The sequence below is a fragment of the Musca autumnalis genome, unplaced genomic scaffold (genome assembly GCF_047663935.1).
Source record: "Musca autumnalis isolate F117 unplaced genomic scaffold, ASM4766393v1 scaffold_1, whole genome shotgun sequence".
Lineage (NCBI taxonomy): Eukaryota > Metazoa > Arthropoda > Insecta > Diptera > Muscidae > Musca > Musca autumnalis.
In genome coordinates, this window is record NW_027411644.1 from 104,901,262 (window position 1) to 104,916,397 (window position 15,136).

At 35.8% G+C, this 15,136-nt stretch overlaps 1 protein-coding gene across 2 annotated transcripts in view; it reads right to left on the reverse strand.

The window, feature by feature from the left end:
- LOC141403881 (protein Lilipod-like) overlaps positions 1-14,635 on the reverse strand; it is a 92,925-nt gene extending 78,290 nt beyond the window's left edge. Inside the window, exon 1 of one of the 2 annotated variants that reach the window (XM_073986956.1) lies at positions 13,633-14,578. In XM_073986956.1, the coding sequence (XP_073843057.1) occupies positions 13,633-13,704 (72 nt within the window). In that variant the 5' untranslated portion in view covers positions 13,705-14,578. Of the gene's footprint in view, positions 1-13,632 lie in introns of both variants that reach the window. The other variant, XM_073986948.1, reaches the window with a different exon arrangement.
- Between the last annotated feature and the right edge of the window lie 501 nt (positions 14,636-15,136).

Below are 15,136 nucleotides of genomic sequence, written 5' to 3' on the forward strand. Positions count from 1 at the left end.
AATCGGGAGATATTGTCCTATGGGGGCTATATCAAAACGTGGACCTATATAAACATTTTATGGTAGAAATGTTTCTTAGCCTCTGGAAACACAAAATACAAACTTGCAACCGATTATGTTGTCAAATGGGACTTATACATTCAAAATATATTAAAATGACGCGTACTTTATATGGGGGCTATACCAAAACGTGGACCTATATAAACCAACTTTGGTAGGAATGTTTTTTGGCCTCTGGAGACACAAAATACCAAATTACAACCAATTCGGTGGTAAAATGGGACAAATATCTTAAAAATTCCTTAAAACGACGACGCGTCATTTTGTATGGGGGCTATACGAAAGCGTGGACCTACATAGCCCGCTTTCAATACCAAAAGTCCTACGTACAAATAACAGATTTTCCCAAAATTTCATCCACCTACGTCAATCCGTTCGGACGCTAGAGTGATTTCCACAGACGGACAGACGAACGGACATGGCTATATCGATGTAGAATTGCACGCTGATCAAGAATATATATAGTTTGTGGGGTCTACAATGATTATTTTGAGTAGTTACAAACGTAGTGACATACTTAATATACCCCCATCCTATGGTGGAGGGTATAAAAATAAAGAAGAAAGATAAAATTTAGTTTTGCCTATCTGCAATTGGTACTACTAAGATAACTGATACGAAAAATATGACAAAGAGTATGTGTTTCACATCAATTGGGACACGTCAGAAGCATTTATATACACCTACAGTGGCAGGAAAATGTGCTATAAAAATATATAAATTCTTAATAAAAATAGATAATTGAAGCGAAATAATAACGACCAGTTTTATTAATAAGAGAGCCACAGTCCGTCACTCCCTGACCAGAACTTCAAAATTTTCGGCGGTGGCAAATCCCCCAGTGTAATGTTGGCGACAGTAGAACTTTATATCCATGTAAAATTTCATGAGGATCCGTTCAAAATTGCTGTAATTTCACACATATTAAAACGACACAACGCATTTATTTTGGTATTCACTTTCTTGTGTTTAACTTTGAATCACTTAAATCAACATAAAGTCTTGATTTTTTGTACTTTACATTCTCAACAACCCATAGTCGGTTCGACAGTTTAATATTGTGATAGGTCAGTGTACATTTATTTATAAACATTTACATTGATCGCATAAGCATTTGAATTCTTAATTGTCTATTGATTCATCATTGGGTACTGAAACGCAATTGACAAAATTATCAATGATAAGGTTTAAAAATAAAACAAAAAACGGGTGAAATTTCAAATCAAAATAAATAAAATTAATAACATTGAAACTTGAAGTGATAAAAGAAAAGAAACAAGTAGCTTGATTAAGAAATAGGAACGAATAATGACATTAGATTTGATAGTGATAATCGGAAAAAAGAAACTATATGAACGCTATCAGTAAAATGTTTCTTGAGAAAACCTTAACACATAAAAAAATAATTTCATGTTCGTTTTGAGCATAGCCGGCTTCAAGTCATTGCCCGCTCATTTTACCTGCATCGCAGACAACACACCATTAATGGTAATTAATTTGTAGACAAAATCTTGTACGCTTAACGAAACGTAAAATGATGAGTTGTCGTTATTTTTTTTTTTTTTTTCGTTCCATTCATTTAAAAATACAATATTTTGTTGTACTTTTATTCATGGTGAATAAACAAAACAGAAAAAATTGACGTAACACCTCTTTCAATACTGTCATTAATCAGCGAAAAATGCATCGAACATTTTTTTATTCATAACGAAGAAAAAACCTTTGTCACTTCTCTTGTTGATCTGAAGTGAAAAGCAAGTATACATAGAAAAAAAAATTCGAAATTATAAAATAAACATTAGCTCATGTTCGTAATTTAATACAAGTGCTTAAACACAATCAACTAACAAGAATTTTTAATAATTTTGTTTATTCATAAAATGAAAATGACACGCAAGAACATAATAATTACGTGACAGTACATCCGATTCAAAGTTAATGTCGGATATAAAGCTTAACTATTCCTTAATTTCACAAAATAAAAAAATTATAAAACTAGACCATATGGAGATTTATACTGGCGGGTCACCCATGGAATAGAATGAATTTTTCTTCATGAGAAAGGAGTGATTTTTATTCAGATTTAATGAATTCTGGCTAAAACCAGCTGTTAATTGTGGTGTTGTTGTAGCAACGCGCAAATGTGTTCGTTCGTATTTCGTTTTCTGCTATCTGGGTTGGGTTCTTCTGCTCCGATGGATGCATCAGTGTGGATGATATACCTTATACCTTAGATCATGAAGACCTCTTCTGACGTTGCGAGAGGGATGTTCACAAAGATAACACCCTAACATGTACTGGATCGGCAACAACATATTGCTGTACCGATGCACTGATAAAACCGTCCTTGTTGCAGTCCTCAGGGCGTATTACGGCAGGTTTTAATATTCTTCCGCTGCGTTGGGCTAACATTTTCATACCACCCTGGCTCCGCCTAGCTCACAACTAACCGACCTATTGCCCTATTAGAGGTCAACATGGATTCTTTGTCAGCAGCCCCAAGTGCTGCCGGCAGCAACTTGAGCACCTTCTTCCTACTTCTGATCTTGTCGCTTTGGCGGACGACTTAAACATGCTGTCAAACTTAAACGCAACATCTTGTTCAGAATCAGGGCCAATGTGTTCAGGGAGAGCATCATTTAAGCCGTCTATATAAAATATGAATATTTTCTTATATAAATTAATCTATCAGATGTGTCATCGACGATACTACCCAAATGGTATAATCATCCGCATACATTACGATCTCTATACCGTCTGGACGGTGTTGAAGTTTAGAAAAGTAGAGGTTAAACACTTCCGGTGATATCTTCCCATCTTGAGGAACTCCCTCTTTCACTCTACGGGTCGGGTCTTCAACTTTTTCCAGACTGGCGTCCACAGATATAGTTGATTATACATCATACCAAACACGGCTACAGGAAGGTCTTCTCTATATCCTTGGCATGGTTGACTTAATCGAAGGCCTTCGATAGATCAGGAGCCACCATGACTTTTCGGAATCTATGAGGAGTAGTTCTTCTAGAATTTTCGCTCTGTATGTACGATTCGCCTCTGCTGGCAATTTTGTCGGGCTTCAGTAACGGGACCACCCTGTCAAATTTCCAGGCTTCTGGTGCAATATGGGTGGCTAATGACAAATTGAAGACACTTGTCAACTCCGGTTTCAGTCCCGAACTCTTTCCAATGGAATTTTGCATGGATATTGTACCTCTCTTGGTACGCTCTTCAACATTCCTTTTCCACTGTGGTGTGGTGGCGGTATGCTGTGGAACTTGCTTTCTAAAGGGAGCTCTAGAGTGGCGATAAAACGCCACCTTATGATGTACCGCTGGTGATAGACTTCCGAATGGAATTCTCACCGATATTTGAGTTGATTATCCTGAATGCTGAGCATTCAATTCCGTCAATTCAATTGATCAGTGTAGCACTATGGAATGATTCAAGCTTAAGGTTATTAATGGCACCTTCTACATTAGCAGGTATAGTTTAGCCTTCAATATTCCTCTTGACAAGACCCACGACATCATTCTGTGCGGTATCCACTGGTTTGCCTTTGATATATGCATGTATGGCTTTTTAATAGGGAGGGAGATAGTCTGATCGGTCTATAGTCGTAGGAAAATATGTGACTTGGCTTTGGAGATATATGCCTCCATAGAGCCGGAGTGAGCGGTAGACACAGACAAGCTCTGAAAATGTGATCCAGATGTGGGATCAATAACTCCAATGTATTTTGTAGCATTGTAAGAAAGATACCGTCTGGACCGGGTGATTTAAAGAACTTCAAGGTATTTATTGTCTAAGCTTTGAACGACTTATCTTCTCGATGACTATCACCTCCTCAGTCGACTGATTGCATACGGTTGGAGCACTTGAGCGCTCTAGTGAATTAATGCAGTTGGAGAGATAATTGAAACATCTGGGAATATCAGTAGGAGTCGCGCAGTTATGTCATATTTCTTCCCAGAATATGACACAGACAATCTCGACGGATGCAATCGAGTGCCTTGGATGCTGATAAGATGGAACATTTTCACAAAAAAATTATGAAAAACGTCAAATTTCTTATAAAAACCGTGATATTTTGTTCAATAAAATGATTTTTCCGCGAACATGTCTGTCGTTTAAAGATATGAAAATATATCACATCTATTGCCTATACGAATAAATTCTCATAAAGGATGTTAACCCGACAAACTCTAGGTAATATTCTTCCTTCTTTTATTGTTGCTGCTAATATTGCGTACAATCGATACCACCAATGCAGTTTTATATGGATATCAACCGTAACGAAATGTTTCCTTAAAAATATTTCGTTCATACTGAAAAAATTAATATTTTCTCAGGAATTTTTCTCGCAATTCTGAAGGTTTCCAAATGACCCCCGATTTTATCCATTATGGCATAAAAGTTTTCCATTCCCAATTTTCTTTTTTATTTGTACTGAAATGAATCTCTGCTTACCTCTTTGCATGAAATATATTTTAATGCCATTTCTTAAAAATTTGTGTTTTCATTGATTTTTTTGTTTAAAATATGAAAATTCTTTTATGTCGGTAGATTTAACGACTCCTTTTTTTCGTCGGCAACTGACGATGATTTTCGATAATTACCGACAAAAATATGTAAAATTTATATACAGAATAGCACTTACCGACAAATATCGCTAACTATTGTCATTTGTTGTTAATTCCATCGGTAGAGAGTTACAGAATCGCACTACTTAGCCACAATTCATTTTGCAGCGGTATCTTGCACCTTCCTTGATGTCGTATCTTGTCAGTGCTGATCCATTATTACATTATTTTCTGTTTGGAAATTTGAATTCAAAAGGCTGATCAAAGTTCACAGCAGGAGTGCAGTAAACAAAAAGATGTCTACTTCTATTCTTCCCAAAACATCATGGGGGTTATTTTGAACGAAAATTCCCCGTGAGTTTTTGTCTTTACGCCGTTTCAACTTAAGGGAGAAAGTGAAAGAACTCACTTTCGTTCAGAATGATCCCACATAATTTAATAATTAATCTGTGTCAACGATATTGAAATCTTCGATAAATAGGTACATATAGCTAAAAATATTGACTTCTTTATTGTTGATAATCATTTTTCTCTTCAAGCAAGCAAACAAACAAATTTTACGAAACAATTGTTTTTATTTAACAACAATACAAAAAATTGCATTGCAAAATTGTTTTTCTCCATGAACATGTTTTTTTCAGATAGCTATGTATATTCATTTCATTAAGGTGTTAAGAAGCACTTTCTCAATATCTTGTGGAAATTTTTGTTTTTATTTTCTTTTCCGTTGGGGTGTTTATTTACAATTCAGGTTTTTTTACTTACAAGAAACGCATGTTCGCTCATCGGAGAAGTTCATGCTACACGTTGCGCGCTATATGTGTTAATCGAAAATGTTCCTACTAGGTATATGTATACATTTGCTTCGCACCATGAGATAAATTGAATATTCATGTTCACGGCTAGTTTGTTTCTTTCTGTTTAAGAACTTGTGTATTAACACAATGGCGAAACTGTATGGCGATAAACATTTCGTCACTTGCTGAGTATTTATTTGCAAATTTCACTTGTTATGCTAATTTTTTGTTTGAAAGTTAATAATTTCAATCTTCACCTGTTTCGCAAAGCATTAAGATTTGGTTTGAATTGTAGTCGATTTTGCAAAAAGGCGAATATAGGCAGATATAACCGCCTTATAGGTTATTGGATGGATAGGGAAAGTCATAACAGCAACATAAGTTGACAAACTGTATGCCATGACAAAATTTGGATGGTTTATCTTGTACCCAGATTTAAATCGATAGACAAAAGACTAGAAAAAAGTATTTTTATCAGTCTTATAAGTTTCCAGGCTCCGACCATAGACAAGAAAGACTATAACAAGTTTATATTCACGATATCTTAAATAAAGCCCATCATAGTGTTTCGAATTCTCTAAGTTGGCAACAACTTTAGTTTTTTCCAAAATGTTCCTTTTACTTTAAGGAATGACATACTTACACACAGCATCTAGCAAACACTCAGAGGAGAGGAATTTTCGCAAACATAATCGCTCCAAAAACATATCTCAACCCAACCCCCTTTAATCCCTTTATTTCAGATGATTTCGTTTTAAACCCAACCGTCGCTCGTTCTCCCTCTCGCCACTGTACAGTTATGTACAAATATACAAATATTTCACAACATAACCAACATTCACAACAGCAACCCATACTTTCCCTTTCAAGGACACACACTAGTGAGAATGCCTATGAATTTGCAGACAGCTGTTTCGAAGCAAACAAACAAAATAAGCTTCTAAATGTTTTTGGTGGCGTCAAAAATACTAGGGCGCACAACGAACCAAACCACCAAAAACATGTACAAAAATTTTGAAAAATGAATATGTAATGAAAAATCTCAATCAAATCAAAAGCAAAAAAGAAAACCACCACCACTATCAAATAAAAATTAAGGGAGGTAAAAGTGGGGAGAAAGGTCACAAGGGTAAATTTTTTGTAATGAATTCGGTTCCATTGACTTTTGTTCAGAAACTGATAAAAGGAAAAGATTTGTTTTGTTGCAAATGCCAATAAACGATGCTATCTATCGATTAGAAATAGGCACGTTGCCGATAAAACAGCTGTTTTTTGTGAGTGATTAGGATGCTGCTGCACTTTTGTAGAGCTAGCTAACCTTACCAGCAATGGCACGTGAAATCAAAAATCAGATTTAAAGGGATAAGGAGATCAATAATGCACCTTTAAAAAAAAGATGTTTTCTTGTAAAAGTTAAAAAGTCCGAAACGGCCTACAAATCATAACACAAACATGTGATAGGTAAAAAACGTCTGGTGTTAGAGGACAAGGCAATGACCAGGTACAGCACATTTTGCACAGTGTACTAAGAAGCTCCTATGAGGACAAGAGGAGATTAACACAACTCGCCAGATATCACCAATATGTTGGCTGCCGGTCTGATTACACAGTGTTTCCAGCCATTGGCCAAAAATAAAAAACTGAATGTGACATTTTTGGTGCAAGCTCTGGCAACTCTGACAGCTATGGCATGGAACTTTTTAAAAATGTTAGTTTTTATTTCATTCGAACGCGTTCATCTTAAGAATAGCTCCAAAAGTCGGAACATTTGATTTTTGTAGTGAGTACAACATACAATTTGCGTGCAAGTAAATATATTCAAAATATCGCGAAACTAATACGAATTGCAAAATATTATAATGGATTTTGAAGGAGGAGGTAATAGCATAATTTTTTTAGTGTATTTTGTAATTTTCTTAGTGTATTTTGTAATGCCAATTCGATCATATACATTAATTTGACCTAAGGTTTTAGTCATGATGCCCACCAGTGCCTACCTAGGGAATAAAATTCCAATATAGGTCATGGGTTCAAGATTATCCAGTATTAATATGAGCTACATCTAGTGCCAAACTTTAAATGGTGGGTTGTAGACAAAAGCTGCCATAGAATATATTTTCTATGGATATATTAGGGTATAACCCTGTTATCTGACCACGTGCATTAACATAACTGGCATTAATAGAAAGGTCAAGAATTCTTGCAAATATGACTTTCGTGGGCGCTACGTGCCTTTCAGGAAGAACGCTTTAAGATATATATTAAAAATATTACCAATTTTCAGACAAAAGTGATAGTATATTTAACCCGGTAAATTCGTTGGTTTTTGTGTTGTTTTGGGGATTGTTTTGTTTCCCCATTATCATTTTTGTGATAACACAGCCAGTGTGATGGCTGGGATGACACGGCAAGTAGGATGCCAGCAGGAACTGTCTAGTCAGCAACACATTATGGTGAAGCATGCGACATGTTATTTCCCTTGGCTCAGACAATATTCCGATCATCGTTTCCGTTAACAGACTACCCAACTTCATAACCTCTGATTGCAGTACTTTCCTAACCATGGAAAAGTTGTTTGGCGAGGGTTTAGAGAAAATACCGATCACCGCTTCAGAGAACTGCACATTCCTTTTATCTGAGAATTTTCCGGGACATCATCACAGCTGCAGCGGCTCTCCGCATACCTGCTGGTAGAATATCCGAAATTTCACCAGCTGAGATTACAGGACTAGAAAATGAGCGTGATCAGCTTCGTCGTAAGAGCCCTGACGACACAAGAAATAGAGAACTTACACTTGAAGTCAACAGGCTAGTAGGCGACCATAAGCGAAAAAGTGGCTAGACCACCTGAAGCAATGCAACATTGGTACAGGATTTTGTAAATTACGGGGAAGGCCTAAATTACCCTCGAATTCGAGAGAAAAGAATGATAGAACGGTTGTTACTTTCAACGGCATGACAGAGGTGTGCGTGTTAATTTAACCGACAGTTTATAGAATTCGATACCGTCAACCATGTCAAGCTGTTCGAGAACATAAGGAAACGTTGGATAATGGACTATATCTTTGAAGGAGTGAGAAGGCGGTGTGATATATGGAGAATTGTTTAACCTCTACCATTTTGGAATTCCACAGCATCCAGACGACGTAGAGAGCATAGTTTATTCGGATAATTGTACGATCTTGGTATCTGTTCTTATCGTCGAAGACATGTGATAGGTTAAACATCTACATAGCTGACTTAGTGCATCTGAGGAATTTGAAAAAAATTCGCGGCTAAATTCTGTTCACTACACGGAGGGCTGAAAAAAGGCTTCCCTGAATATATTTATGGCTGATTCCGACCACAAACTACCCCAAAATATTGAGTTTAACTTTCGAAAGCATGTTTAAATCGTCCGGGTAAGTCACTGCTTTCTGCGATAAGATCAGAGCTAGGAACAAGTTCCTAAGACATCACTTGCGGTACTGACGAAGAAACTTCGTTGATCTCTTACAAAGCAATAGACCGGTCTGTGGTAAGCTATGCAACGCCACTGTGATAAATTTTCGCGCTATGCAGCCGAAGTATATTCAAATCAGCCAGAATGGCGCAACAGGCAGTCTTCTCATGACGCCAGTGGACCAACTTCACGGGGAGACGAAGATTTTACCGGTACATCACCACAAAAAATGTTGTCGATGCAGTAATTTTGCTCGGATGTTGCCGTCGTCATTAGCACAGCCACAACATAGTGGGCAGGTTTCCCCCACACAGGCACGTTAGGAGAGATCTTCACGATCTAGAAAGAGAGAGAGGTCCAAAGATACAAGCGAGAACATTTAGATCAACGTGAATAACATTCACACCGATGCAATTGGGCAGGCAGTAAAAAAGATACACAACACATGACCGGCATGTGGATTGGGACCACACGACACGCTGCATTTGTTTGACTGCCCAACAATCCCCATTTTGGTTTCCCACTCAGTCCAGGTTGCAGAATTTTTGAATCTGGACACAGAGGAACCATAACCAGATAACTGAAAAATATATACGGAAGAACATATTTGCGTTACTACAACTACAATCACAAGATTTAATCGCCGCGATATACACACATGGAACAAATTTCCTTTAGAGCTACCTGGCGGAAAAAGTCGGAATTTTCCCCCTCATATAGCCCATTCTATTCTGATTCCAACGATGTATAATTTTTGTCCCGGAAATGTATACTTCCCGAGATATAGGCCTCGAAAGTTCCGGAAAATCTCGGGAACGGGAACAAAGTTTTCTCCTCAATTTTCAATTTTTTTTTCTAAATAGCCGGCCTTCGGCCGGGTATTTAAGACTTTTTCCTATGGACAGGTGCAAATCTCGGGAACGGGAACAAAATTTTCTCCTATATTTTCAATTTTTTCTCTAAATAGTCGGCCTTCGGCCGGGGTTTAAGACTTTCTCCTATGGACAGGTGCAAATCTCAGGAACAATAACAAAATTTTCTCCTACATTTTCAATTTTTTCTCTAAATAGCCGGCCTTCGGACAGATGCAAATTTCGGCAACAAAAGTTCTTTTTTGTTAATTTTCTCGTTTAGAGTTAAGCTTGATGATCTGAAATTATTTGCAAGTGAAAAACGAAAGCCAAGGACTCGAACCCACATAGTCACCAAATTACGTTACCTGGTTTCATTGGTGGTAAAGCAAATCTTCGGACGTATCGACTATGTAGTGGCTTCTCTGTCCTAGAACTTATCGTTTTTCAAATGCAAATGTGTTTTTGTACATTAACGCGGATACTTGGCCACAGAAATGTATTTTCTTCATGACAAACGCTTTTTGCGCTGACTTTGAAGTTATGAGTTGGCTTTGAACGCTAACACGCCATGACAACATTTTTTGATATGTTTTTCAAGGACGTGGGTTCAAATCCCAGCCGGGCTCAGCCTGTTTTTTTTTTTTTTTTTTTGAAATTTTGCCTTTTTAGGGCGAAGATCATTTTTTAATGATTTTTGTTAATTTTCTCGTTTAGAGTTAAGCTTGATGATCTGAAATTATTTGCAAGTGAAAAAGGAAAGCCAAGGACTCGAACCCACATAGTCACCAAATTACGTTACCTGGTTTCATTGGTGGTAAAGCAAATCTTCGGACGTATCGACTATGTAGTGGCTTCTCTGTCCTAGAACTTATCGTTTTTCAAATGCAAATGTGTTTTTTTACATTAACGCGGATACTTGGCCACAGAAATGTATTTTCTTCATGACAAACGCTTTTTGCGCTGACTTTGAATTATGAGTTGGCTTTGAACGCTAACACGCCATGACAACATTTTTTGATATGTTTTTCAAGGACGTGGGTTCAAACCCAATGAAACCAGGTAACGTAATTTGGTGACTATGTGGGTTCGAGTCCTTGGCTTTCCTTTTTCACTTGCAAATAATTTCAGATCATCAAGCTTAACTCTAAACGAGAAAATTAACAAAAATCATTAAAAAATGATCTTCGCCCTAAAAAGGCAAAATTTCAAAAAATAAAAACAGGCTGAGCCCGGCTGGGATTTGAACCCACGTCCTTGAAAAACATATCAAAAAATGTCATGGCGTGTTAGCGTTCAAAGCCAACTCATAACTTCAAAGTCAGCGCAAAAAGCGTTTGTCATGAAGAAAATACATTTCTGTGGCCAAGTATCCGCGTTAATGTACAAAAACACATTTGCATTTGAAAAACGATAAGTTCTAGGACAGAGAAGCCACTACATAGTCGATACGTCCGAAGATTTGCTTTACCACCAATGAAACCAGGTAACGTAATTTGGTGACTATGTGGGTTCGAGTCCTTGGCTTTCCTTTTTTACTTGCAAATAATTTCAGATCATCAAGCTTAACTCTAAACGAGAAAATTAACAAAAATCATTAAAAAATGATCTTCGCCCTAAAAAGGCAAAATTTCAAAAAATAAAAGTTCTTTTAAATTTACCTCGGGTAGTATGAACGTCCCCATATATATTATTTACTGTTGTGTTCGGAGAGACAAGACTTACCTGTAATAACAAAATTTTAACACGAATTGAGTTTAATAAATGCGTTTTAAAAAAATTTTAACACGAATTGAGTTTAATAAATGTGTTTAACTTAAGTCCAACTTCGGGTTTTGGTGGAACTTTCAAGGCCTATATCTCGCAGCTGTGTTCAAAATAATAGGAGTGCTCATCCACACCAAGGGAATGGTCGAATAAACATGGTTAAACTTACCCATTTTGGTTTATTTTGAATTTGTTTAACATTGTTGACATCCCAACAGTTAATTCATCAGCAGAAATGTGGTAATCTGTTTTAAATTATTTACTGCTTACACCAACATTATAAATCGCCTTCAAATTTGTTGTTCAAAATAATAGGAGTGCGGAAGAAAAAGGACAATAAAAATATTTTTAGTTGAGTTTAAGATCAAAAGTGTCTCTATTTTAGTTGACAGTAGTGAATCCAATAGATTTTATGAGATTTGATGGCTGTTGGAAAACAAAAGTTCTTTTGGAGGTAGCCTAAAAACGGGTGATTGTCCTTGCAGCGATTTTTTCCATAAATTGAGCACTTATTGGGTAACTCAATGGATTTTGTAGACAGAACTTTAGTGATTAGAGTTTTTTGATGCTCTGACTGTTATCTCGAACAATATATAATGATCGGTATCCCAGAAATTTGTGGTTTTTGATCCTTGAGCCGAGTTAAAGCCGGCTTCCGTTACCTCTTTACGTAAGGATCGGTTAAAAAAAGCGTATTTATAAGGAATTAATTTCTCAATCAAGTGATGTTTTGAGGTCCTTAGCATCTTAACTGCACGCAGAATTCATTATATGGTTCATTTTTTAATAATTGGATGATTGGCACATATGAGACATTTTTCAAAACGCTTTGTTGAGAAGGAAACTTTAAAGAAAAACGTTTGAAGTTGGCCTAAGATTATTTTTATTAGGTTTTGCATCGTATAATAAACAGTTTTCTAAGGAAAATAACCTAAATGAAGTATTTTTGAGTGAAAAACGTAAGTTTATATTGAAAAATATATTACGGCGTATACCAACCTTAGTGCAATCCCAGCCTGCCTATCACTAAATGGTTCAAAGTACATTTCAACCGTTCACGTTTTAAACATTTTTGAATAGAATCGAAACTGATTGCATATACAAGGTTAGAATCCTAAGGACTTTTAAATATTATTTGGTTAGGGGAATAAATTCCTTATAGATGCGATTTTTTTGACGATCCTTGCCTTAAGGGCTAATGTAAACTGTCCTTAAACTTGGCTCAAGCATCAAAATACACAAATTTATGGGATACCAATCATTATATATTGTTAGAGATAACATCCATAGCATCAAATAAATCTAATCGTTTAAGCTTTTGTCTACAAAATCCATTGAGTTGCCCAATAAGTGCTCAATTTATGGAAACAATTTCTGCAAGGACAATCGCCAGTTTCTTGGCTACCTCCTAGGGACTTTTGTTTTCAAACAGCAATCAAATCTCATAAAATCTATTGGATTTACTACTGTTAACTAAAATATTGACAATTTTGATCCTAAACTCAACTAAAGCTATTTTTATCGTCCTTTTTCTTCCACACTCCTATTTTTTTGAACAAAAACGTTAAACACGATTTATAATGTTGGTGTAAACAGTAAATAATTTAAAACAGATTGCCACATTTCTGCTGATGAATTAACTGTTGGGATGTCAACAATGTTAAACAAATTCAAAATAAACCAAAATGGGTTAGCTCCTATTATTTTGAACGCAACTGTATACATTTCCGGGACAAAGGTTATACACCGTTGGAATCAGAATAGAGAGGACTACCTATGGTGCAAATATTGTCTTCCTACCTTAGGTGCCTCTAAAGGAAATTTAAGCCAAAATGTGGCTCGATTAAAACGACACAACTTCAGAGTCCGTGACATCTTTTACCATACAAAGGAATCTACTGTACCATGCTCGATGATGATAAAGAAAATTCCAATAGATATTTCGAGCAACACTAATTGTTCGACTACCTACAACCACCACTCTTATTGACTAGAAATCATATTAAATGGAAATGGACACAATTTCTAGAATATTAATTGGTGGTTTGTTTGTTTACCCCCAACCTATCCTTTCACGTTATCCTGTTTTATGCTTTCGATACTCTACTCTTGTGTGTTTGTTGTTATATACTTACAATGTGTTCTCGTACAGTGTTATGGAATATTTGTAGTTTCATATCGGTGACTTCTTCCTCTTCTTCATCCATGTTGCTGAAGAATAGTTGATTTTTGTCACTAACAGTGGCCAGCTTAAATGAAATTTTATTGTCTTTTGTGGAATTAAATTACAGACTTTTTTAATGAAAATCACTCAAGTTAATTATGTAGTTTCGTTTTAACAAATGCAGCCGAACAAAATGTATCTTTTTTCACAAACAAGTTGAATGTTACAAATCAAAACACAAGCTCACGTACACACAGAATCACTTGCAGCCACCAGCAGCATTCATATATGGTAGGGGGTCAATTAAATTTTAGTTGAATTTCAATTTTCCCCAATTTTGTTGTTGATACATTCTTCACATGCAGTCACAGTCACAAACACTTGTTGTTGTTATTTTCTCTACTTTGTATGCTCAATTTTCTTTTCCCTCTTTTCTCGGGCAGTTAATTGGACAAATTCATTACTATTTGACTATTTGCTTTAATATAATGTAGATTTTGTCAAATATCCTTTTGTTATTTTAACCTTTGCCACTTTTTAGTTGGTGGAAGAAAACTCTCTCGTCTGCTTCTTCGTCTCGCTTGTTGGAATTTACAAACGCACATACACACGCTTATACTTTTAATATATTATTTTATTTGTTATTGTTGCTGTTTATGCTTCAAAATACGTTTTTACGGCTAGGCTAGACGGACAACACAACTGATAAGGCAGAATTTTTTTTCTTTCTCTCGTCTCCACTAATTTTTAATAATATTTCCAGCAAATATTTATATATTTATTAATTTTGATTTACATTAAAAAATTTCGTGACAAATTGGAAAATAGCTCCGTAAATCAAAGTAACCAAAAACAGTTCATCAAGTAATTTTCCGGGAATTTTTTCACACCCCGACGCGTTCAAAAAGACAACTGAATAGAATGTCAGAAAAAAGAAATTGTGTATTTTTTCGTTCACAGCTGGCTAGTTAAGTGTTGCCAGATCTTATCATTAGCAGAATTTAATTTTATTGACAGTAAAATAGACAATCAAACAAATAGCTGTAAATGTTTGGTGAAATTATTGGTTTTATTATTTTTAGAATATGAAAATATGTTTAAATTGGGGTATTATAATCAATGATTATGTTTAAACACTTTGAAAACCCAACAACACTTTGAAATATAAATAATGGCAACACTAAATAAATATATTATTATTATTCTCAAATGATAGCGTATGTCATATGGCAAAACACATTAAGAGGGGTAAAAGTAATTACAAAAGTCGTGTTCCTTTACGCAAAGTGTTGTTTTAAGGGTTGTTTACACCATCTATCAATGTCGTATGAGATGTCAAATTTTCTACCTGCGAATGTTGTACACATAGTGTGACCACTATGAAAATTTTCATCTATCAAAATGATTTGGCAACTCATATGTAAATTTTTCATTTAGGGAGCGCTCTATTTGATACGGCATTCTTGTATGTAAAC